The following is a 25,186-nucleotide window of genomic DNA, read 5'->3' on the forward strand; positions in this document are numbered from 1 at the left end:
TTTAAAAATAAAGAAATATATTATTCTGCAATGGATGAGTCAGTCATCAGATATCAACACTACTGGCCATGAAGGTCCCTTGCTTTAGACAAAACTTAAAGCAGAAAGACCCACAAACAGCCACTGACAGAAGACAGTTGCTGTAAAGGTGGAGAAACAGATCACAGAGGAGAAAACCAAATGTTTGATTATGTCCATGGGTTCCAGACTTTATTCAGTCGTTGCTTGCAAAGGATTTTCACACAGTAAACAAACATTTATGGTAAAGTTGACTGATCCATTAACTTTTGAGCCCATGAACTGAGGATAATTCCCATAAAATTTCATAGCATATTTTTTTTCCAACTACTTGAATTATAATTGAAAGCCTGCACTTCAATTACATCTTGGTTGGCTCAAATCAAGTCCTGTGTGGTGGCATGCAGAGCCCAAATCATGGAAATTGTTTTACGGTCCAAATATTTCAGGGCCTAACTGTGATTACTAAAATTAGCTCCAAGAGTGGCGTTGGATGACTCGATCAGTTATTTTTTACAACACTCTTTACTTATTCACAACAAATGATTTTGAAACAAGTGAAATGTTGCCAAGGCATCAAGAAAGAGTACAATGCCTTTATTTCTTCTGTACTAGATTATCAAACCTAGGCAGATTACATGTAGGCAATGCTAGTGTTGCTAAATAAACATCAGTGCCGATGTTTTTTACAGTAACAGTCAAGCCACCAAGTTCCTGCTGGCTCAGTGGGCATTCAGTCTCTGGAATGGAGATGCCAGAGTTGGGTCACTGGGTAAGAGGCCGCTGCTTTCCCAGTCAATTTGTGGAATCTGTAGATCCTGTATGTTAAGTGAGATATAATTATGTAGAAAATAAATGAAGTCTTAATAGCTGTAATATTTGCACAGTAGACAAGCCAACCTCCTCACACTGCTGGGAATGATGCTGCTGCCCCGAATGCCACAGCTGACTGGGAGAGAGGTTCCCCTCTGCTGAAAGGGGAAGGTCATCCCAGCCTCTGAATATGTTGAGGTGTTCTTGAATAAGGGGAGTGAAGACATAATGGAAGCAAAAGATGTGAAAGATCGAGATGGCCCTCCTCTTTAAACTGGTGGAGGACTTCATAGAAGCGACTGGTGACGACAGTGATCTCGCCACAACCGTTCGATCCTGCTTTAAGCACATATGGTACATCAGTAAATATTCATTACATTAGCACATATCTACAAAGAATTATGAATATCTAGATACTTGTCAGCCTTTTCTGCATGGTAATACATCAACAACCATAAACTTAAGAAAAGAAAAACTATAAACGTTGATGATAAACTCAGATGGGGTTGCTTTAGTATTCATGCTGGAATGATTAAAAAACACTTGCCTCTGGTTGTGAACCCTTTTGCCTGCAATGAAACTACTCCTTCCTGTTCCTCGGACAGAAAACATGAAGCAAGCTACATCAGCATTCTCCACACCGTGATCACCACGAACCCTGATGAAATACAGTTGAGACAAAGCACACAGTCCATGGTACTGACATTAGGCACTCTACCTTACACAATTATGTGTAATCTATATTATATCTCGTCTACACAGATCAAGTTTTATGTTAAATGGTTTGTGTAAAAATTGGAGTAACAGATAACTTGACATTGACAAAACTGGATTTTACCTAACTGGTAAACCAAAAGTCTCCACTGCTTCCTGGAAGAAGGCCAGGGTTGTTGATGCCAGATTAATGTTTGAGACCCGTAGATACACGATGTAGGTGTAAAAATATACCAAACATGGCATAAGTACTCAAATGAATACTTAAATATTGTTACATTAAGATTAAATTTCAAATAATAACACAAAATTACAAAGTATGTGCATATGTGTCCTAAGCCGTTTAACCAATAAAATTATATTTAACCAATAAAACTGTACAGATGGAGAGCCTTTGGCAAAAATAATTTTAAATGCCATTACAACAATATGACAACAGGCATGGTATGACATGGACCATAAAGTCCAGGAAATATCAGGAATGAACATCAGTATTGATACTTAGTATTGTTGTACACATCACAATAAAACCATCATAGATTCCCAACAATTGTGTAGGCATATCAGTCAAACACTGCATATATTACTGAAACAAAACCATTTTTATACGGTTCAGTACCTTTCTGGAAAAGCCATCTATGCCTCCGAAAATGACAATGTTGTACCTTTGTTGATGTAAAAAACAAAAGAAAACGTGCATCAAAAAACACGAACACATAAAATAAAGAAACACTATCAATCTCAACGTTACTTACCGTATTAATTTGTGATTTGTGACAACATGCATCAGAGATTTTGAGCTCGGGACAGAGCATGTTCTTCTGACCAAACAACGAAGCTGGGACATCCTGGAAACAATGCTTGTGGTGTCTACTCAGTGCATTGAAGACTGAACTCTGTCCCACTGCACTCTATGTCCCCGAGCTCTCAGAAAACCCACCATCATCCTTTACCCTGCATCTGGATTACTGTTGTGGATCTCAGACACACTGGAGTCCAGTTCCTCATCAGTAAGTTACTATAGCTTCCTCTGACTGGTAAACCCCATTCTGTCATATGCCTGGAGTTGGGCGATACATGCCAATGGTAATCCTATACTGAGAAGGTGTGGCGCGTACTCTTGTGACATCAATATTCTAGGTTGTCCAAGCCTTCCTGTTTCGTGTGCAACAATAATAAAAAAAAATAAAAAACAGCGTTAAAAGTGCCATTTTATGTGACAAAATGGTGTCAAATACTGTATGCCGTTTCTTAAAGCTTCGGTAAACGCAGAAAAATACGACGTTTTTGGTGGTCATTAAACACACATAAAAAGCGCCGTTTTGTTGTATTATAATTATCCCAGCCCCTTTTTTGTACAGCCAGTAAAACTGAACCGTGATCATCCAGTCAGTAAAGAATAAGAGCAGACCCTCCAGTTCATCACTGGTCTCTGCTGAAGGATTGTCTGCATTGTTCCAGTAACCATGTGGTCTGCTGGTGTGTTTACATCTCCAGCCATATGCCAGGATACAGATTCAGATATAGATTAAATTTGTTTTATATTTTCTAAAGAAATAAAAGAAAGAAAGAATTCTTTCTTCACAGATGTCGACATACATACATTATTGTCTGAAACCACACTGAGGACCAACCTATGCATTACAATGACACACTAAATTAATAGCATCTATATTTAATAATATAGATAATAAAGTATATATACTACTATATTTACTATAGTATAATGTACTTATAGAAGAACAGCATGATAAAAGATAAGAAAAAACCTTATTAATCCCACAACAGGTAAATTTGTGTGTTACTATAAATCAACTACAGAAAAAAAGAGGGAGAAAAGCAGATAAAAAAAAAATACAAATATTAAATACAAATGCAATAGAATGAAAACTATATACCACAGTAACTGGTGTTCTATGTACATGCACACACAGCACACACATTATGGAGGAAGGGTTTATGTATGGACATACATATATACACACATATTCAAATATCTATCCATACGCATACATGTACTGTATGTTCATATGTGTGAATAATCATTGTGAAATGTAAATAGTTTGTGTTTACACGAATCTATTTATTATACGTGTAGTATAAATGACTAAAGGAACTATAGCACATAGAGCCTAAAGAACAACATATTAAGATGTAGCACATGACACATGCTGTTGACTTGAAGGTAGTTTTTGATGCTTATGTCTCTGGAGCAAAAGCTGTATAGAAATTGTGTGGTGCCTCTTCTTAGTGGATCTGCATCATTTAGCAACTGGATTTAGAAAAATTTATCTTCCATTCTTCATGCTTTTCCTCCAGCATGTTGGTATTGACAGAACATGAAGGTCCTCTGTGATGTGGCTGCTCAGGATTTTAAAGCTTATTACCGTATCCAGATTCTCACTGTTGATATACAGTGTTGTGTTATTCTTTTTATTAAAGGCAATAATGACTTGTTTCTATTTTGTTTGATTTTTTTACATAGTGTGTCATGTTATTTTCTTTGCATGACACTGTCAGCCCTCGTCCTTCCTCCCTGTAGTCAGACTCATCGTTCTTACAGATCAACCACATTGTTGTCACATCATTTGTGGATGGAACTGGTGTAACGTGACGGAGTACAGTCATGTGTGTACAGCCAGGAAAGGAAGTAGCTCAGCACACAACCCTGTAGGGTTCCTGTGGTCAGGGTCAGGGTGGAGCAATGAAAGGGTCCCATCCTGACAGACTGACTGTGGCCTATTTGGTGAAGAAGACCTTTATCCACAGGCAGATGTTTTGTTGTAACTAGCTTGGACATCTTGCAGTGCAGTGTGTTGATATGGTCTCATCCTGTCCTGTCTGCAGACTGATGAGGATCCAGGACGGTTGGAAAGCCACCTTGATCAGACTTTACTCTTCCTCATGTTCTTTGCACATTGTACTGTCATGTGACCTGCTTTAACAGGTTGTTTTCCCTACTGTGGGATCAATAAAGATTTTTTGTTGGTCTTCTTTTTGCATCAGTCTCATGAAACATTTTGTGATGTTTAAAGCCTCTGAACTGGAATCATTTAGGGATGCCAGAGTGACAGGTCTTCAGACAGGTGAGAACAGTACAAGGTACCAGTAAATATCCTCAGCTAACTGAAGCACAGTCCCTAGGAACCATCCTGGGACTCATCTAGGCCAGCTGCCTTCTGCATGCAGATGTTCTGGAAGGTACAAATGTAACAGCTCAGTGTGGTTTCAGACAATAATGTATGTATGTCGACATCTGTGAAGAAAGAATTCTTTCTTTCTTTTATTTCTTTAGAAAATATAAAACAAATTTAATCTATATCTGAATCTGTATCCTGGCATATGACTGGAGATGTAAACACACCAGCAGACCACATGGTTACTGGAACAATGCAGACAATCCTTCAGCAGAGACCAGTGATGAACTGGAGGGTCTGCTCTTATTCTTTACTGATTGGATGATCACGGTTCAGTTTTACTGGCTGTACAAAAAAGGGGCTGGGATAATTATAATACAACAAAACGGCGCTTTTTACGTGCGTTAAAGTGCGACAAAACTATGGAAGCTGAATGGACCAAAACGTCTATTTTGACGTTCGTGTTAAGACGAACAAAATTAACATCTAAAGATGTAAAAAATTGGGTGCTACCACTTCATCAGTTTCTGAGGGGAATTCTTACATACAATCCCTGGAAATGATAAATTGATGTTTTTTTGACAAACGCCACTAGATGACGCTGCGGTACTGCAGTTACCATTTTGGGCTAGAGACACCAATGGGACCCAATGACACAGCACAGGACCTACAGACAGAGACAACCTGAGCCAAAAAGAAAAGTTGGATAACAAATCAATCTTCAGTAAACCACTGCAAAAAAACAAAAGGACAAACACATTTTGTTTAATAGCTGTTGGCATCCAGCTTATCGGTCTTTGTCAAACACATGACCTAACTAGTCGACACACACCCCTGGGCCGTATAATTTGCACCTCGGATATAAACAAGCAACACCAGGAGCTGTACTTTAGTTACTAATACGTTTTAAAACCGTTTACTCGGTCATCAATATGGATAAAAAGAAGAATGATGAGAGGATACCGTACAGGGACAAGCTTATCAAGGAGGCCCGGGATCGGTATTTGGCCAAATTGTCAACAATCAATAACATAGATCCTTACGACCTCAAAGCTAAGGAATGGAGCTCTGATGCTACATTACTACCTCCAACCTCATCGCTGGACATAAGCTACCTCATTTATGGTATCAGTGTTTACACGTATGAACAGTTCAGAAAATACAAATCTCTGGAAGCTCACGGACGTTTCAGGAATGTCTGGATGCAGATCTGTTCACACTTCCACCGCAGGACTGAACAACACCGTCTCACTGCAAAGGTAAGCTCACCTGCTGTTCCTGAAGTTATGATGCTGCTTAGGGTTACTTTACTTGTGTTGTCTGATTTCTTTACTTATTTAAACTCTGAGAATAAAGGATTCATGTCCATTACAATGTTGCAAAAGAAACAACTTCATATTTATTTTACATAACTCAGAAAAAGATTTAAATGATCTAATAATCCTCCACATGTTCATACAACATAATTACTGAAGCTAACACGTCAGTCTGGCATCAGCCTGTAAACAGAACCTGTAATAATATAAACGTCCTTTAAATGAAGCTAAATAAAGCAAACGGCTGAACACTGTTGTAAACGGTTGTTGTCTACCAGTGTGTGTCTACAGGTCTCCCAGCACCTGACTGACTCTCCACTGAAGCTCTGGGTCATCATGGAGGTCTACAGCCTGCAGCAGATAAAGAAGACGTCTGGATCTGTTCATTGTTGCTCTTGTTACAAATTTGCTCATATTTTGCAGTTTTTAGCACAATTGCACATTATATGTATTCAGTGTTGAAATTGCCATCAAAGATGTAAAATTGTCTCTCTACATTACTTGAAGATGTTGCGCCACAACTTCAGTGTTTTTATTATATCACGTGTGCATATTCTGTATTTTCTTTTATTGAAATTTCATGTTTTATCTGCTGCTAGTGTTTATTCTGACAGAGAATTTCAATAAAAACTGATATGAAAAAGTAAAACTGTCAAGCTTCTCGTCTGTTTAACAATCATGTTTCTATTCAGTGTTTATCTCCACAAGATTTTTATATGTAATTAAAATTTAATGTAATTTTCATTTTCAAAACTGACACTGGTTATTTATGTGCTTAAGAGGCAACAAAGAGTCAAAATACTTGAAAATGCCTTTGACACACTTTATTATTCATGTTTAAGCCATGTACAAAAAAAAGTGCACATTTTTGCTGCACAAATAGTATAAAAAAAACTTCCAACTGTCTGACTGAACACATAGATCTTCATCATCATGTGTCTCATCCTCTGTGATCAGCTGATCACCATCCTCTCCAGCATCAGGTGTTCTCTTCATGGTCTGTACATCTCCAGTGTCTGGATCCTGGTGGACTCCATCTCTGCTGCTTGCAGTGTCTCTTTCCTCAGCGGATGCGTCTTCTTCGTCTTGCAGATGTGTAGCGTTTGTGGGTGGAACTGATGTGTGTCCTAGAAGCAGGAATGGTGCACAGTCTTAAGCTGGTTGACCTGCAATCATATATTTGGTGTTATTAAAAAACTAGTTAAAATTGGTGCTTCCATTATATTTTACAATCTTAACCACTTAATCCAACCAGTTAACCATCCAATCAGATCTCAAAGAGCACTCTTGGTATTTACATGTGTGGCAGGTCTAGTGGGGTGGGAGGAATTGAATGAATGCGACAACTCCATCGAAGGTGCATTCAGCCCTCTAAGCAAAAAAGGGGTTAAACATGCAACAGAACATGCATTACTTAAATCAAAATTAAAACGGGCAACCAAGGAAAACTCAAACAACGTTACATCCTGGGCAGCACCCACAATAATGATCAGTCCGTGCTTTACCCCTCACTGGGGCACAAGAGCATATTTGTCAGTCTCAGAAGTTAAGCTCCACCTGCTGATGCACTGGAGGAGCCAATAGGAAATCACATGGAGACAAAACTGGAAGGTGTCCACACACAGATAGCTTGGGTCACGCTAGTCCCCTTACCTAAAAGAGAAACAGACCCTGTTATTACCTACATTAATGTTCTGCTCTGCCTGCAGAGCAAATGCCGTCTTACCCGTAGCTACAACCCCCTCTCGTAGGGAGGGAGAAAGAAGAAAAGTCTCCCGACACCTGAATAATTTTCTTCAGCAGAGTGACAGAACACCCAGTCCCTCAAAGTTTCCTCCAGATTTATCTCAGTTCTACATGTCTCACTTACATATTCTGACAACAGAAACAGAAACCGCCATGAAGCTCTTCAAAGATCATCCACCAACTCTGGCTGATCTATTATGACAAGACTTTATATTTCAGCTGGAGAGTCACTTTTCTCAGTCTCGGTTCAAACCATAGTTCTAGTCTTTTCTCCTTGTATAAATTCTCAGTTTTGTAATAAAGAAGTCTTTAACTCCACGTAACAATCTGATAATGTAACAGAGGAACGTCTTGCTGCTTGATGAACAGCAAACATGTTGGCAGCAAATCTCAAAAGCTGAGAGGCTGCTGCAGGAAATCCTCCACCACTGTGATCAAAGTGATGCAGGTTGAGCAGCTGTGGTGGTGAGGTGTTGCTGAGATCTGTTGTTTAACATCATCATCAAATGGATAACTGGCTGGATCATTTGAAAGCTGAGTGTACATAAATTAATGTATGTATGCATGAAGCAGAGACATAGAAGAAAAAAAAACATCACTAATAAAATCCTCGTTTCTCTTCCTCATCACAGCATTTTATTTCTAACATTTTAGCCATTTTAGGAGTACTGCAGCAGGTCTCGATGAACTGCCCTGGCACCAAACTCGATTGTTAAGCAGGACGCCGCCGAAGTGAAACTACATGGAATGCAGCATTCAACACGGCCTGGACAGCCAGTGGACTGCAACAGTTTGCAGGGGAGATGATATTGACACTGGCACGCAACATGTCAGCAAATAAAGCTTACTCATTAACATTACTTACACAATAAAATCAACAAAAACAACAAAAACTCTCCTACTTGCCTTTATGAAAATGTCGAGCAAACATGCATGAAGGGAGATGGTGGTGACAGTGATGTCCTTCTCTCACCGCTGTGACCCAGGCCATAACCTGCTGTCCAAAGCCTTGTTTACAAGTGGAAAGCTGAAAAAAACGTTGTGGGCTACTTTTTAAAAGTTTTTTGTCGTCTTTTTGCAGTCTTTCACACAACAGGAGACTCCCATTTTATCAAAGATTATAACGCAGGCAAAGACGATACACAGCTGCTAACAACAATGCAACCAACATGGCGACCGACTCGCCACCTTCTGCTCCAGACTTTGGAACAGACAATAGACTTGCTACATTTCCCCCACATTAATAGACTGTCCCAAACAGTGAATCACAGTTGCGTATACAACAGCTGACAGGTACGTAGCCCAAACATATCCAATAGTAAGAGCGCATAAGACCAGAATGTAGGTAAAGTACAGCCCAACATAGCACTGACGTACTATGAGGGGAGGGTATGTTGATGCCAACCAATCAGATGGAAACCTTAAGGTCCAAACATCTTAAGATGTTAACTTTGTACGTCTTAACACGTAAAAAATGTACGTTTTAACACTAACGTCAAAATAGACGTTTTGGTCCATTCGGCCTTCCATACAAGTCCAAGGCCAGGAGGCGGGCTTATCGCACCAAACATCTGACTCCAGGTTGGCTTGCCTCTGTTGTTAGGCAGAGTTTCTTCTTATCAGTCACTGCTCTTTGATCTGGACCTGTGTGTGACAGGAGACTCACAGAGAGTTTGCACACCAAAAACTGCAGTTATTAAGAGTACCCACCCTTTTTGGAGTCCAGGGACTCCCTCGTTCTGCTTGGGGACTTCAATGCCAATGTGGGCAATGACAGCAAGACCTGGAGGGGTGCGATTGGGAGGAATGGCCCCCCTGATCTAAATCCAAGTGGTGCTTGTCATGGATTGTCCATAACGAACACCTTGTTCAGGTATAAGAGCGTCCACACGTGCACCAAGACACTGTAGGCCGCAGTTCAACTTTGTAGTCGTGTTGTCTGACTTGCAGCTGCATGTCTTGGACACTCGGGTGAAGAGAGGGGCGGAGATGTTAACTGATCACCACCTGGTTGTGAGTTGGCTCAGATGATGGGGGAGGATGCCAGTCAGGCCTGGCAGACCCAAGCGTGTTGTGAGGGTCTGCTGGAAACGTCTGGCGGAGTCCCCTGTCAGAAAGAGTTTCAACTCCCATTTCCGGGAGAGCTTCAACCATGTCCTGGGTGAAGCGTGGGACATTGAGTCCAAGTGGGCTGTGTTCGGTGCTTCTATTGTTGAGGCGGCCAGCCACAGCTGTGGCAGCAAGGTCTTTGGTACCTGTCGTGGCGGTAACTCTCGAACTCGTTGGTGGACACCAGCAGTGAGGGATGTTGTCAAGCTGAAGGAGGAGTCCTGTTGGGCCTTTTTGGCCTGTGGGACTCCAGAGGCAGCTGATGAGTATCGACGGGCGAAGTGGAGCGCAGCTTCAGCAGTCACTAAGGCAAAAACTCACGCATGGGAGGAGTTAGGAGAGGCCATGGAGAATGACTTCCGGACGGCTTCAAGGAGATTCTGGTACACCATCCGGCAGCTCAGGAGGGGAAAGCAGTGCTTCGTCAACACTGTGTACAGTAGGGATGGGGGGCTGCTGACCTCAACTCGGGATGTTGTGTGGCAGTGGGGGGAATACTTTGAAGACCTTCTCAATCCCACCAACACGTCTTCCGATGTGGAAGCAGAGTCTGGGGACCCTGGTGTTGGCTTTCCCATTTCTGGGGCTGGTTAAAAAGCTCCTCGGTGGCAGGGCTCTGGGGGTGGATGAAGTCCGCCCGGAGTTCCTTAAGGCTCTGGATGCTGTATGGCTGTCTTGGCTGACACGCCTCTGCAGCATCGTATGGACATCGGGGACAGTTCCCCTGGACCGGCAGCCTGGGGTGGTGGTCCCCCTCTTCAAAAAGAGGGATCAGAGGGTGTGCTCCAACTACAGGGGGATCCCTCTACTCAGTCGGCCTGGTAAGGTCTATTCAGGGGTGCTGGGGTCAGTCGGATTGTTGAACCTTGGATTGAGGAGGAGCAGGTTGGTTTTGTCCTGGTCGTGGAACAGTGGACCAGCTCTACACTCTCTTCAGGGTCTTGGAGGGGGGATGGGAGTTTGCTGAACCTGTCTACATGTGAGGCTGCAAATGTGCTTTGTGGATTTGGAGAAGGCATTCAACCGGGGACTCTTGTGGGGGGTACTCCGGCAGTATGGAGTGCCGGACCCCCTTGTGTGAGCTGTCCAGTCCCTGTACAAACGGTGTCAGAGCTTGGTCCACGTCGCCGGCAGTAAATCCGAGTCGTTTCCAGTGAGGTTTGGACTCCCCCAGGGCTGCCCTTTGTCATCAATTCTGTTCAAAAGACAAAAGACAGAATTAATAAGCGCAGTCAAGGTGTTGAGGGGATCAAGTTTGGTGACCTCAGGACTGGGTCTCTGCCCTTTGCAGATGATGTGGTTCTGTTGGCTTTATCGGGCCGTGATCTTCAGCTCTCACTGGAGTGATTCTCCCAAGTGTGAAGCGGCTGGGATGAGAATCAGCACCTCCAAATCCAAGACCATGGTCCTCAGCTGGAAAGGGGTGGAGTGCCTTCTCCGGGTTGGCAATGAGGTCCTGCCCCAAGTGGAGTTCACGTATCTCGGGGTCTTGTTCATGAGTAAGGGAAGGATGGAGCGGGAGATCGACAGGCGGATCAGTGCGGCATCTGCAGTGATGCTGACTCTGCATCAGTTTGTTGTGCTGAAGAGGGAGCTGAGCAAAAAAGCAAGGCTCTCAATTTACCGGTCGATCTACGTTCCTACCCTCACCTATGGTCACGAGCTGTGGGTAGAGACCAAAAGAACAAGATCGCGAATACAGGCGACTGAAATGAGTTTTCTCCGCAGGGTGGCTGGGCTCTCCTTTAGAGATAGGGTGAGAAGCTTGGTGATCCGGGAGGGGCTGAGTGGAGTCGCTGCTTCTCCGCATCGAGAGGAGCCAGATGAGGTGGCTTGGGCATCTGGTCTGGATGTCTCCTGGACGGCTCCCTGGTGAGGTGTTCCAGGCACGTCCCACCGGAAAGAGGCCCCGAGGAAGACCCAGGATACGCTGGATGGACTACATCTCTCGGCTAGCCTGGTAACGCCTCAGGATCTTTCTGGATGAGCTGGTGAATGTGGCCGGAGAGAGGGAAGTCTGGGTTTCCCTGCTTAGACAGCTGCCCCCGGGACCCGATTCTGCATAAGCGGCAGAAAATGGCTGGAAAATGAATGAATGGGATGCTGCTTCTAGAGCAGTAAATCTCAAACTTTTTTTAACTTTAGAACCCCATTTCGATGACCACAAACATTCAAAACACAATTTTACTTATTTTTATACCACATTTAGTCTATTTCATGTATGAAAATGTAGGTTAAAGTTGTGTAGTACCTGTCCCATGTAACTCGTAGTTAAACAAATGTTATGATACTATGGGCAGGGCCCTGGGTTTTTTTCTCAGACTGACAGGTATGTTTAAAGTTTTTTGTGATACCTGCATGTTACCTGTTACAACTCAAAATTAGTTGGTGCCTCCGCTTGTTAATATATAACTTATAAATATGAAAAATTTAAACCAAACAAATTAGGACTAAAGACACGTTATTCGAATAGAAACAAATTTTAGTAATATAAACATACATAATACATACAAATAAAACATATAAGATTAAGGGCTTTTCAAAACACGTTGTGTTTATACCTTCTTATTTAAAGATAAAAATAGTATTAAATAAAATAGCACCATAAAATAATACCAGCCTTTTACGTTTTTCCAAATCAGCCCTCAAATTAACTCAAATAGTTGCAGGCCTGAAGCGAAGCTTGGGAACGTTGTGGTCTAAAACTGGATAACCCGTTTACTTGCAAGCAAGCAAAAGAGAAATATAGCATGTGCAAACTGTTTTGGTTACTCACATCCTCTTATATCAGTCAGCGGAAACCTCAGGAGTTGAAATGGCATGATGAGGGATGAAAAGGGGCTTTGATGAGTTGATGTTGCAGACAGACGTTGGTAGCTGCAGACCTCCACGTGGCATACGCTGTCGGCCAGAACTCTGATTATCTATGCTCAACACCAACTAATCAATAACTGATCAATAACTGATTTTAACATTGAACATATGTTATATCCTCCTGACTACCAGAAAAAAAATGGTTTAATCAATATTTTTTTTAATTTCCCCGACTGTTTGAAGGGTAATGAGAAAACTTTGACAATGAAACTCGTTCTTCTTAATTAAAAAATACAGAACAAAATTCAGGTAATAGCAACAAATGTCCACTACAGAAGACAATTCTTAAACTTATGTTGTGGTAAAATGTTGTTATATTCATTTAGAAAATGTGTTCTCAAGAGATATTATAAAGAAATATTACAATAATACTTCAGGACTACATTTGCACAAAAAGAAGTTATGCACTTACTTTTCCTCTTCTTATGAAATGTGATTGTGGTAATGAATGCCATTTTCCTTGAGGAAAAACAGGATGTTCCCAAGGCCCCAACCCTATAAATGTGGTACCATTCAAAGGCCCTGGATGTCCTTTTTAGAGAACAAAATGAGTGGGTTTAATAGCATGCAGGGGGATGGAGATATTCAGCTTTACAAATGTCCTCCACAGAGGACAAATTTGAACTACTGGTAGTCAGGAGGATATGAACTGAACATAAACTTTATAAACTAACAATGACTTAGGCCCAATCCCATTTCACCCCTTACCCCTACCGCTTGCCCCTTACCCCTTACAACGGAGCTAGAAGGTGTAGGGCTGAAAAGTCAACCCCTACGAATTGGGACACCCCTTCAACAGTCACATATGTCATCAGTAGTCACTAAAGAACATTTTACACAGGAACTGGAAGAAACTAAATAAAATCAAAACAATAAATATATTAAAAAATATTAAACATGGGGCTAAAACAGGAAAAACCAGCAAAACTGCCGGCTGTTTTTAAAAAAACTAGGAAAAACTATATTGTGCATCGTTGCCGTCTGTGAAGCTGAAATATCTCCCTCATCACTGCGTGTCAGTCTGATCTATGAGGAGTGAGCGAACCGCTGCTGCAACGCGACACTGCGTCTTTTTGACATATACGCCGGGACACCGACCCAGAAGTAATGCGGCCCACTGGGAATCCTCTAGAACTTCTTAGTTAGCCAGCATTGCTCTTAAAGTGTATTCCAGCGTGAGAAATAAGAGGTTTAGCGTGAGAGCGTAAGAAGCCACTCAAATGCATGAGTCTAACGGCCGATGCGTGACAGTAGCCCTGTAAACAAATGCAGCGTACCGGCTCGCACAGGTTAGTGGTTCACCATGATCTCGTGCTGCTACATGCTGCTGTCATACATGACATGAGAGAGATCACTCCGCAAGAGTGTTCAGTCGAGATACTCCTAGTGAAACCTGTTGTCATACAGTCTATGGTGAAGTAAGATGGGGGAGACTAATAAAATCGCGGCGGCAAACTTGTTGCGCTCATTTTTTCGTTACAGTGCAATTAATTCACTTATTGCTTATCGACAGGCATATGTGGGACGTAATGTACGAATTTTGCATGCAACTAAAATTAATCGTGTGCTGTTATACTCTCTTTTACTCTGAGGCTGTTTTTTTTTGTGCGAGTGTGTGTTGCCCTGCACCTCAAGAAAGCGTGATGTGCGTAGAAACACTTGCTTTCTCATATAGAACAGGAAATTTTTCATACCCCTCCGTTTCAAGTGGGCCTCTGAAAAATCTTCGTTTGAAGGGGTATATAGCCCTACCCCTTACCTATGGTCACGAGCTGTGGGTAGAACAAGATCGCGAATACAGGCGACTGAAATGAGTTTTCTCCGCAGGGTGGCCGGGCTCTCCTTTAGAGATAGGGTGAGAAGCTTGGTGATCCGGGAGGGGCTGAGTGGAGTCGCTGCTTCTCCACATCGAGAGGAGCCAGATGAGGTGGCTCGGGCATCTGGTCAGGATGTCTCCTGGACGCCTCCCTGGTGAGGTGTTCCAGGCACGTCCCACCGGAAAGAGGCCCCGAGGAAGACCCAGGATACTCTGGATGGACTACATCTCTCGGCTAGCCTGGGAACGCCTCAGGATCTTTCTGGATGAGCTGGTGAATGTGGCCGGGGAGAGGGAAGTCTGGGTTTCCCTGCTTAGACAGCTGCCCCCGGGACCCGATTCTGCATAAGCGGCAAAAAATGGCTGGAAAATGAATGAATGGGATGCTGCTCCTAGAGCAGTAAATCTCAAACTTTTTTTAGCTTAAAACCCCATTTTGATGACCACAAACATTCAAAACACAATTTTACTTATTTTTATACCACATTTAGTCTATTTCATGTATGAAAATGTAGGTTAAAGTTGTGTAGTACCTGTCCCATGTAACTCGTAGTTAAACAAATGGTATGATACTATGGGCAGGGCCCTGGGTTTTTTTCTCAGACTGACAGGTGCTTCTGTATGTTTAAAGTTTTTTGTGATACCTGCATGTTACCTGTTACAACTCAAAATTAGTCGGTGCCTCCGCTTGTTAATATATAACTTATAAATATGAAAAATTTAAACCAAACAAATTAGGACTAAAGACACGTTATTCGAATAGAAACAAATTTTAGTAATATAAACATACATAATACATACAAATAAAACATATAAGATTAAGGGCTTTTCAAAACACGTTGTGTTTATACCTTCTTATTTAAAGATAAAAATAGTATTAAATAAAATAGCACCATAAAATAATACCAGCCTTTTACGTTTTTCCAAATCAGCCCTCAAATTAACTCAAATAGTTGCAGGCCTGGAGCGAAGCTTGGGAACGTTGTGGTCTAAAACTGGATGACCCGTTTACTTGCAAGCAAGCAAAAGAGAAATATAGCATGTGCAAACTGTTTTGGTTACTCACAACCTCTTATATCAGTCAGCGGAAACCTCAGGAGTTGAAATGGCATGATGAGGGATGAAAAGGGGGTTTGTTGGGTTGATGTTGCAGACAGACATTGGTAGCTGCAGACCTCCACGTGGCATACGCTGTCGGCCAGAACTCTGATTATCTATGCTCAACACCAACTAATCAATAACTGATCAATAACTGATTTTAACATTGAACATATGTTATATCCTCCTGACTACTAGAAAAAAAATTGTTTAATCAATATTTTTTTTAATTTCCCCGACTGTTTGAAGGGTAATGAGAAAACTTTGACAATGAAACTCGTTCTTCTTAATTGAAAAATACAGAACAAAATTCAGGAAATAGCAACAAATGTCCACTACAGAAGACAATTCTCAAACTTATGTTGTGGTAAAATGTTGTTATATTCATTTAGAAAATGGTTTAATGTGTTCTCAAGAGATATTATAAAGAAATATTACAATAATACTTCAGGACTACATTTGCACAAAAAGAAGTTATGCACTTACTTTTCCTCTTCTTATGAAATGTGATTGTGGTAATGAATGCCATTTTCCTTGAGGAAAACAGGATGTTCCCAAGGCCCCACCCCTATAAATGTGGTACCATTCAAAGGCCCTGGATGTCCTTTTTAGAGAACAAAATGAGTGGGTTTAATAGTATGCAGGGGGATGGAGATATTCGGCTTTACAAATGTCCTCCACAGAGGACAAATTTGAACTACTGGTAGTCAGGAGGATATGAACTGAACATAAACTTTATAAACTAACAATGACTTAAGCCCAATCCCATTTCACCCCTTACCCCTACCCCTTGCCCCTTACCCCTTACAACGGAGCTAGGTGTAGGGCTGAAAAGTCAACCCCTACGAATTGGGACACCCCTTCAACAGTCACATATGTCATCAGTAGTCACTAAAGAACATTTTAAACAGGAACTGGAAGAAACTAAATAAAATCAAAACAATAAATATATAAAAAAAATATTAAACATGGGGCTAAAACAGGAAAAACCAGCAAAACTGCCGGCTCTATTTAAAAAAAATAGGAAAAACTATATTGTGCATCGTTGCCGTCTGTGAAGCTGAAATATCTCCCTCATCACTGCGTGTCAGTCTGATCTATGAGCAGTGAGCGAACCGCTGCTGCAACGCGACACTGCGTCTTCTTGACATATACGCCGGGACACCGACCCAGAAGTAATGCGGCCCACTGGGAATCCTCTAGAACCTCTTAGTTAGCCGGCATTGCTCTTAAAGTGTATTCCAGCGTGAGAAATAAGAGGTTTAGCGTGAGAGCGTAAGAAGCCACTCAAATGCTTGAGTCTAACGGCTGATGCGTGACAGTAGCCCTGTAAACAAATGCAGCGTACCGGCTCGCACAGGTTAGTGGTTCACCACGATCTCGTGCTGCTACATGCTGCTGTCAAACATGACATGAGGGAGATCACTCTGCAAGAGCGTTCAGTCTAGATACTTCATAGTGAAACCTGTTGTCATACACAGTCTATGGTGAAGTAAGATGGGGGAAACTAATAAAATCGCGGCGGCAAACTTGTTGCGCTCATTTTTTCATTACAGTGCAATTAATTGACTTATTGCTTATCGACAGGCATATGTGGGACGTAATGTACGAATTTTGCATGCAATTAAAATTAAAGCCGCAAGCGGCATCCATCGGGTCCGAGCGGCCTGGACCCCGCCACCCGATGTCGCCATGACAACAGGTGGTGTAATTCGTTAAGGACCCAAACTGTATGAATCCTGTCAAGTTTGGTGGAGATCCCATGTATTCCTGTGGAGATATAAGCAAACCGTGTTTCATGGCGAGAAGGTCATTTTCCGTCGGTTGCCACGGTAACACGCTTTCTGCTATTAGAAACACTTGAATAGCGTTTTGTCCCCAACTTGTCAGGAAGCTTCCCACCAAGTTTGGAGTCAATCGCACGAATCCCCTCAGACTAGTTCGTTCAAATGGCAGTGAAATCCAAGATGGCGGGCACCCCGTTGCCATGGCAACAGGTGTTCGATTGACCTCTTTGCTGGACTTGGGGTGTCACAGGTATGAGTCCTGTGAACTTTGGTGCAGATCCCGTGTATTTCTATGGAGATATTAGCAAACCGTGTTTCATGGCGAGGTCATTTTCCGTCGGTTGCCACGGTAACACGCTTTCTGCTATTAGAAAGATTTGAATAGCGTTTGGTCCCCAACTTGTCAGGAAGCTTCCCACCAAGTTTGGAGTCAGTCGCACGAATCCCCTCAGACTAGTTCGTTCAAATACGATGTGTGTAAAGTGCAAAAAATGGCAAAAAAATGGCCGAACACGCCAAGATGGCGGGCACGCCGTTGCCATGGCAACAGGTGTTTGATTGACTTTTTTGCTCAGCTTGGGGTGTTAGACGTATGTGCCGAGTTTCGTCTTCCTACGTCGAAGTAGACTTTCAGGACCCCATTCATTTGGGGATTTTTGGGGTGTCTAGGGGGCGCTGTTGAGCCACTTTTGCATTGAAGTGTATGCAGACCTTAGAATATCGCGATTTTCACCGGGCTTGACGTGTGTGCCAAGTTTCACAACTTTTCATGGGTGTTTAGGGGGTGAAATTTGGCCTTGAAGAGCTTAGGAGTATAATAAACATTTGGAAAACAATAGGGTCCTTCCATACTTCGTATGGCTCGGACCCTAATTAATCGTGTGCTGGTATACTCTCTTTTACTCTGAGGCTGTTTTTTTTTTGTGCGAGTGTGTGTTGCCCTGCACCTCAAGAAAGCGTGATGTGCGTAGAAACACTTGCTTTCTCATATAGAACAGGAAATTTTTCATACCCCTCCGTTTCAAGTGGGCCTCTGAAAAATCTTCGTTTGAAGGGGTACATAGCCCTACCCCTTACCCCTACCCCTCTGTCCTAAAAGGAATTGGGACACCCCTACCCCTTCACGTGAACGCGCAAAACGGAGGGGAAGGGCTAAGGGGTAGGGCAAAGGGGTGAAATGGGATTCACCCTTAAACACTTTTTAGACATTTTTTTAAACTATTTATTGTTTTAATATTTTAAGCTTTTCCCCCAAAATACAAGGCAACTGTATCTGGGCTACACTTGTTTTGAATTAAGTGTGGCGTATTATTTTATTTCATCTAGATTATTTGTTTTAGTACATTTTAGTTTTTAGTTTGCATCCATGTGTAGCTGCCCAGGTGTTTTGTGTTCACTATAGTTTGCTAGTGTGGCAGTATGAGGTGAGTGGTTGCAGTATCAACCAATCAGCAGAGGGGGCGACATATTTAAGCAGGCGTAGAGCTAGCTTTGGAAAGATTCGTCTGGTCGACAGGTCACCTGACTTCCGGTTGTCGCGGAGATTATCACCGCTGCGCGTAGAACTGGCTCTCACACCAAGACTGCTGTGGTAGGTTAACTTTGCTTTCCCCGGTATCGGGTTCTCTGGTTAAACCGACGTTAACAGGCTGTGCTCCTGTAGGGAAACTCCCTTGTTGTGCTGCCTCTCGCGCCGAGCCGACTTTCGTGTGTGGCTTCCGTGTGTGGCAAACCCCCGTCATCCGGGTAGGTGAATCCATGGCTTGTGGGCATGTTCCTGTCTGTCGGATGTTTATGGTTGTTTTGTTTTTTTTTTTTTTGCTTTTAGGGGGAATTATTGGACGGCCTTTTAACAACTTAGCTGCCTTCCAGGCGGCTGACAGTGGCTGTGGCGGCGTGTGGTGCTGGAGGATCTACAGTCGTTCCCACACCTACAGATTGGCGTCCTAATTGCTACTGCTTTGCTTTGCTTTGTTTTAATTGCTTTAACATTGACTCTTTTAATTGTTTTGGGACACTTTTATGCCCTGCCGCTCCACTAGAGGCCCGGGACGCGGTCTGTAGCGAGGACTTGGTTGATGGCTGGCCTCTAGTGTATATGTTTTATGTTACGGCAGTTTTATTTTGTTTATCCGTTGTCCCTTTTATTGTGTTTAACTCCACTGTTTCTAACACTTGTATTTCTTTTTATTTTAGTGGTCTGAGAGCTTGGAGTGGTGGTGCCTCTGCGGTGCGGGTCTCCGGTCTAGTCTAATCCTCCCCTCATCTGCATGCTGATCACGTTTGCCTGTGCTGTGGGACTGAAGTGCGGTGTGAAGTGTGTTTGTCTTGCACGTGTGCCTGGGGTGGCCTTTGTTTGGATCCCCTCACCTCATTTAGCCCACCTATCTCCTGGTAAGCCTCAGCCATCTTTTATTTTTGAATCGTGGGTTTTGTTTTGTTGATTTTAAATAAATGTTTAATTGATTGGACGCTTGTCTCCCGCCTCGTTAGTATAACGGACCTGGTTGCCTTGTTGGAGTCCTGTTATTCCCTGGGTGAAAGTCCCAGGGTGGCGTTGTCGCAATTTTTAAAATATTATTTACATACTTCCCCAAGCTTGCCACACTAGCAACTCCTAGATTAGCTCACTTCTGTCTGCTTTAGTTCAACTTGCAATCCAACTAAAAACATAGCTGCCCAGCCAGCATTACGTACCTAAGTTAGCATAAATTCAACTTCACACACAATATCAACAAGTGGCTACTACTGCTACAATCTACGAAGCTAGTAAGTTAGCCAGTGGTTTGCGGTCGGTTTAAGGTTATTGTTGGAACATTACAGCCGGTGGTTTAATGTTACGTTATACACCACCAAACGTTTTGTTAACTTATCACGTTGTCTTTGTGGTGAATTGTGACATGTCTCATCAGGTTTGTTGTCATAAGGTTTTTAAACTCCACTTCAGTGAAGCGAAAATGGGTCCACATATCACGTCTTCTCTTTCTCTTGGGCCCCGTGCAAAGCATGGCCATTGATGTTTCACTTTTAAATTTTTGCCGTGAATCCACATCCTGTCTGTCCCTTGTGTTTTTGCGCCTGCACGCTGCAGGTTTGAAAGAGTGTGTGTGTGTGTGTGTGTGTGAGTGGCGGAAAAGCCGCACCGGCTACAGGGGACTAGCTAGCTACTGGGTTAGCTACCACTGTGTGAAGCCAAGCTAAATCCAGACCTCCAGGGGTTAATGATTTTGATTTCCATTGATAATTCTTTTTTTTTTTTACTGTTCTCAACACATTCTACTGTTTAATAAATAACGATTTTTGACTGGAATATTTCATTCAAGATCTAAGATGTGTTGTTCAAGTATTCTTAGTTTTCAGTAGTGTACAGATCTACACGTATATGACTGAGTCCCATTGTATGTCTGACAATAAGGTTCCCCATAATTACCTTTGTGATCTGAGTCCTGTATTTAATTGTACTGAGTGATCCGTTATTAACAGTGGACTAGTATTTTGGTCAATGTTTATACTGCGGCTGCTATCATTACTTCCATGATCAGACTGTTTCAGCCTGTCGGTGTGATTTCAAGATGATTTACGTTTTTGTGGTTAATATAACAGTTTTAGTCAACAAGTGTTGACTACCATGCCAGCTCATTGTCACATGGGCGTCAGAAAAACACATCTTAACTCCATTTACCAATATTTCCTTTTACTGCCAGAATACTGAGTAGAACTTTGGTCAACCATGCCCAAAATCACTGTTCGATCCACTGGGCCACCATTACCTGGTGAATCTGGTATAGGTGGGATACACTCGATCAGGACCATTTTCTGTCTTTCTATGAATTGGTGGCAAACTTGCCAGTTTTTGGTGGCGTTTTAATTCTTCATGCAGATCAATCAGCAGGATTTGATCTGCTGATGAGGAGAAGGTTTCTCTTATTCTGCCTCTAGCGTCCCTCGTTTAAACAACTTTTCCCTTCATCCACTCATTTGGACTTGTTAGACATCCCAGGTGTGTGCACCGAGTTTATGCAGGTCTGTCTTGAGTCAGTCTGGATGAAATCAGGCTGAGCTGTGTTCCTAGAACGACATGATGCTTCAGTAGAAGATGGTGCTGGTTTGGCTTTTTCAGGCATCTCTCGAGCGACTTTCCTGAAACACCCCCATGAACAGGAAACAGAAACCTGACAGAGACATACTGTAAACAACTCATTTATTTGTACAACTTGGCTTCCACCATCAGTGTGTGAATGAATAACAGATTCACAATGTAAAGCACTTTGGGTGCCTTGATAAAGCACTAAATAAATCTAAACCATTAGTATTATTATTACTCTGTTATGACTAACAAAGTACATAGTTATATACAGTATTATTTAATTCAAACTCAAATATGTTGCGACAATCACCTCACAGTTGCTACAGAACAGCTGCAGAACAGTTTCTCTTCAGAGGGAGGTCGTCTTTCTATGACTAAACTTCATAACTTTACTAAACATTTACAAGAAGTGGCTGCAAATCCCCCTACCGTTTGCCAAAACTTTACAAATATGCACAATATCATTTTGTTTTACCTCACAGGTCTTCTTAGTGATACCTTTGTTAATAAAGTTTTAATCCAGCAGTACACATTAGTTTTTCCACAACATTTGGTATAATTTTTTTAATAGTCTGAATGAATACAAGCTGCACCATCCTCCTGGCACATTTAAGGTTTCTCTCCAGTGTGAATACGTTGGTGCCTTTTTAAAGCACCAGATATAGTGAAAGCTGCTCCACACTGATCACACTTGTAAGGTTTCTCTCCAGTGTGAATACGTTGGTGCCTTTTTAAAGCACCTGACTGACTGAAAGCTGCTCCACACTGATCACACCTGTAAGGTTTCTCTCCAGTGTGAATACGTTGGTGATTTTGTAAAGCACCAGATATAGTGAAAGCTGCTCCACACTGATCACACCTGTAAGGTTTCTCTCCAGTGTGAATACGTTGGTGATTTTGTAAAGCACCAGACATAGTGAAAGCTGCTCCACACTGATCACACCTGTAAGGTTTCTCTCCAGTGTGAATACGTTGGTGATTTTTTTAAAGCACCAGATATAGTGAAAGCTGCTCCACACTGATCACACCTGTAAGGTTTCTCTCCAGTGTGAATACGTTGGTGACTTTGTAAATGACCTGACTGACTGAAAGCTGCTCCACACTGATCACACCTGTAAGGTTTCTCTCCAGTGTGAATACGTTGGTGCCTTTTTAAATGACCTGATCGACTGAAAGCTACTCCACACTGATCACAGGTGTACGGTTTCTCTCCAACGTGAATCTTCTGACATCTCTTTGGTCGTGATGCACCAGTGAAAACTTTCTTACAGCCTCGACCACCTCGATGTTTAGGTTTTCTTTGGCCTCCATGTTTCTGTAACGAGCAGGAAGAAAACATTTACATTTCACCCAAACTAAGTATTATGGACAAGTATTATTCAACCTCAAACATCTGGTAGGTACCACAAACTGATTCTTATTTACAGCTGGATGACTGCAGACACAGCAGCAGGAGGTCATGTAATTCCTTGATCTGTTAGTGTTTGTAGTCTGTGCTAACAACCCAGAAGCTGCTTTAGTCTAAGAGAGGTGTCAGTCTAAAACTGAAGATGTTGTCTGGACCAGTCAGGTCACTGTACTGTAAAATGATTTGAATGAATGAAGTCACAAGAATCTTAAAAACACTGATAAGTAGAGAAATGTGGAGAATTTATTTTTTAGATTTCATACTTCCTTGTTTTCAAACTCAAATACTGTACTGTTCTCTCTCCAAACTCTGTCCTCAGACTCAGAAAGTCTCTAAAAACAGATTTAATGTGAAGCAGTCTCAAATATGATGCTGACCATACAGATACTTGGACGTGTGTGTGTCTGTAGTTGAAAGAATGTCCAGATTATAATCCTATCAAAAAAATCTAAAGACATAATAGAGTTTGATGATTTTCACATTTGTTATGCTTTAATTAATTTCACCACTTTCTAGTGTGTGAAAATAACATGAACACTTCTTATATGTATTTTTTTATCCATTTATTTCTTCTGGTGCCAAAATCATAAAATGATCCATCCATCCATTTTCTTCTGCTTATCCGGAGTCGGGTCATGGGGGCAGCTGCCTAAGCAGGGAAACCCAGACTTCCCTCTCCCCGGCCACATTCACCAGCTCATCCAAAGGGACCCCGAGGCGTTCCCAGGCCAGCCAAGAGATGTAGTCCGTCCAGCGTGTCCTGGGTCTTCCCCGGGGCCTCTTTCCGGTGGGATGTGCCCGGAACACCTCACCAGGGAGGCATCCTGACCAGATGCCCGAGCCACCTCATCTGGCTCCTCTCGATGTGGAGGAGCAGTGACTCTACTCTGAGCTCCTCCCGGATCACCGAGTTTCTCACCCTATCTCTAAGGGAGAGCCCGTCCACCCTGCGGAGAAAACTAATTTTGGCCGCTTGTACTCGCGATCTTGTTCTTTCGGTCAATACCCACAGCTCATGACCATAGGTGAGGGTAAGAACGTAGATCGACCGGTAAATCGAGAGCTTTGCCTTTTGGCTCAGCTCTCTCTTTACCACGACAGACCAATGCAGAGCCCACATCACTGCGGACGCCACACCGATCCGCCTGTCGATCTCCCGCTCCATCCTTCCCCCACTCGTGAACAAGACCCCGAGATATGTAAACTCCTCCACTTGGGGCAGGACCCCATCGCAGACCCGGAGAGAGCACTCCACCCATTTCTGGCTGAGGACCATGGTCTCGGACTTGGAGGTGCTGATTCTCCTCCCAGCCGCTTCACACTCGGCTGCGAATCGCTAAAGTGAGAGCTGAAGATCACGTCCCGATGAAGCCAACAGAACCACGTCATCCACAAAGAGCAGAGACCCAATTCTGAGGCCACACCTCGGCTGCGCCTAGAAATTCTGTCCATAAAAGTTATGAACAGAATCGGTGACAATGGACAGCCTTGGCAGAGTCCAACCCGCACTGGAAACGATTCTAATTTACTGCCGGCAATGCGGACCAAGCTCTGACACCGGTTGTACAGGGACCGGACAGCTCTTACAAGCGAGTCCGGCACTCCATACTCCCGGAGTACCCCCCACAGGAGTCCCCGGGGAACACGGTCAAATGCCTTCTCCAAATCCACAAAACACATGTAGATTGGTTGGACAAACTCCCATGCCCCCACCACCCCAGTCTGCCAGTCCAGGTGGACTGTCCCCGATGTCCACGCGATGCTGCAGAGGCGTGTCAATCAAGACAGCCCTACAGCATCCAGAGCCTTAAGGAACTCTGGGCGGACCTCATCCACCCCCGGGGCCTTGCCACCAAGGAGATTTTTAACCACCTCAGCGACCTCAGCCCCAGAGATAAGCGAGCCAGCACCAGCTACCCCAGACTCTGCTTCCTCATCAGCAGACGTGTTGGTGGGATTGAGGAGGTCTTCGAAGTACTCCCCCCACCGCCTCACAACGTCTCGAGTTGAGGTCAGCAGCCCCCCATCCCCACTGTACACAGTGTTGACGGAGCACTGCTTTCCCCTCCCGAGCCGCCGGATGGTTGACCAGAATCTCCTCGAAGCCGTCCGGAAGTCATTCTCCATGGCCTCTCCAAACCCCTCCCATGCCCGAGCTTTTGCCTTAGCGACTGCCGAACATATAGAAGCAAAGTAAAGTAACCAATAGGGGTTTGCAATATCGTATCATTCACAACAATATCAATTAGGGCAGGGTGATATG

The 25,186-nt window shown here is 43.0% G+C and overlaps 1 protein-coding gene and 1 long non-coding RNA gene across 2 annotated transcripts; one reads left to right on the forward strand and one right to left on the reverse strand.

Annotated features, from left to right (window-relative positions):
* Window positions 1-18,948: 18,948 nt before the first annotated feature.
* On the forward strand, window positions 18,949-19,853 carry LOC121635336. Its single transcript, XR_006009407.1, has 3 exons — window positions 18,949-19,019; window positions 19,092-19,174; window positions 19,625-19,853. It is a non-coding gene; the product is annotated as an uncharacterized LOC121635336 (long non-coding RNA).
* A 1,759-nt stretch (window positions 19,854-21,612) lies between these two features.
* Window positions 21,613-23,513, reverse strand: LOC121635307 (zinc finger protein 79-like). Its single transcript, XM_041978445.1, is given in 2 exon segments — window positions 21,613-22,493; window positions 22,495-23,513. Coding segments are annotated over 2 exon segments (729 nt in total). The 5' UTR covers window positions 22,855-23,513; the 3' UTR covers window positions 21,613-22,124.
* Between the last annotated feature and the right edge of the window lie 1,673 nt (window positions 23,514-25,186).

Source organism: Melanotaenia boesemani, chromosome 24 (assembly GCF_017639745.1).
Source record: "Melanotaenia boesemani isolate fMelBoe1 chromosome 24, fMelBoe1.pri, whole genome shotgun sequence".
Taxonomy (NCBI): domain Eukaryota; kingdom Metazoa; phylum Chordata; class Actinopteri; order Atheriniformes; family Melanotaeniidae; genus Melanotaenia; species Melanotaenia boesemani.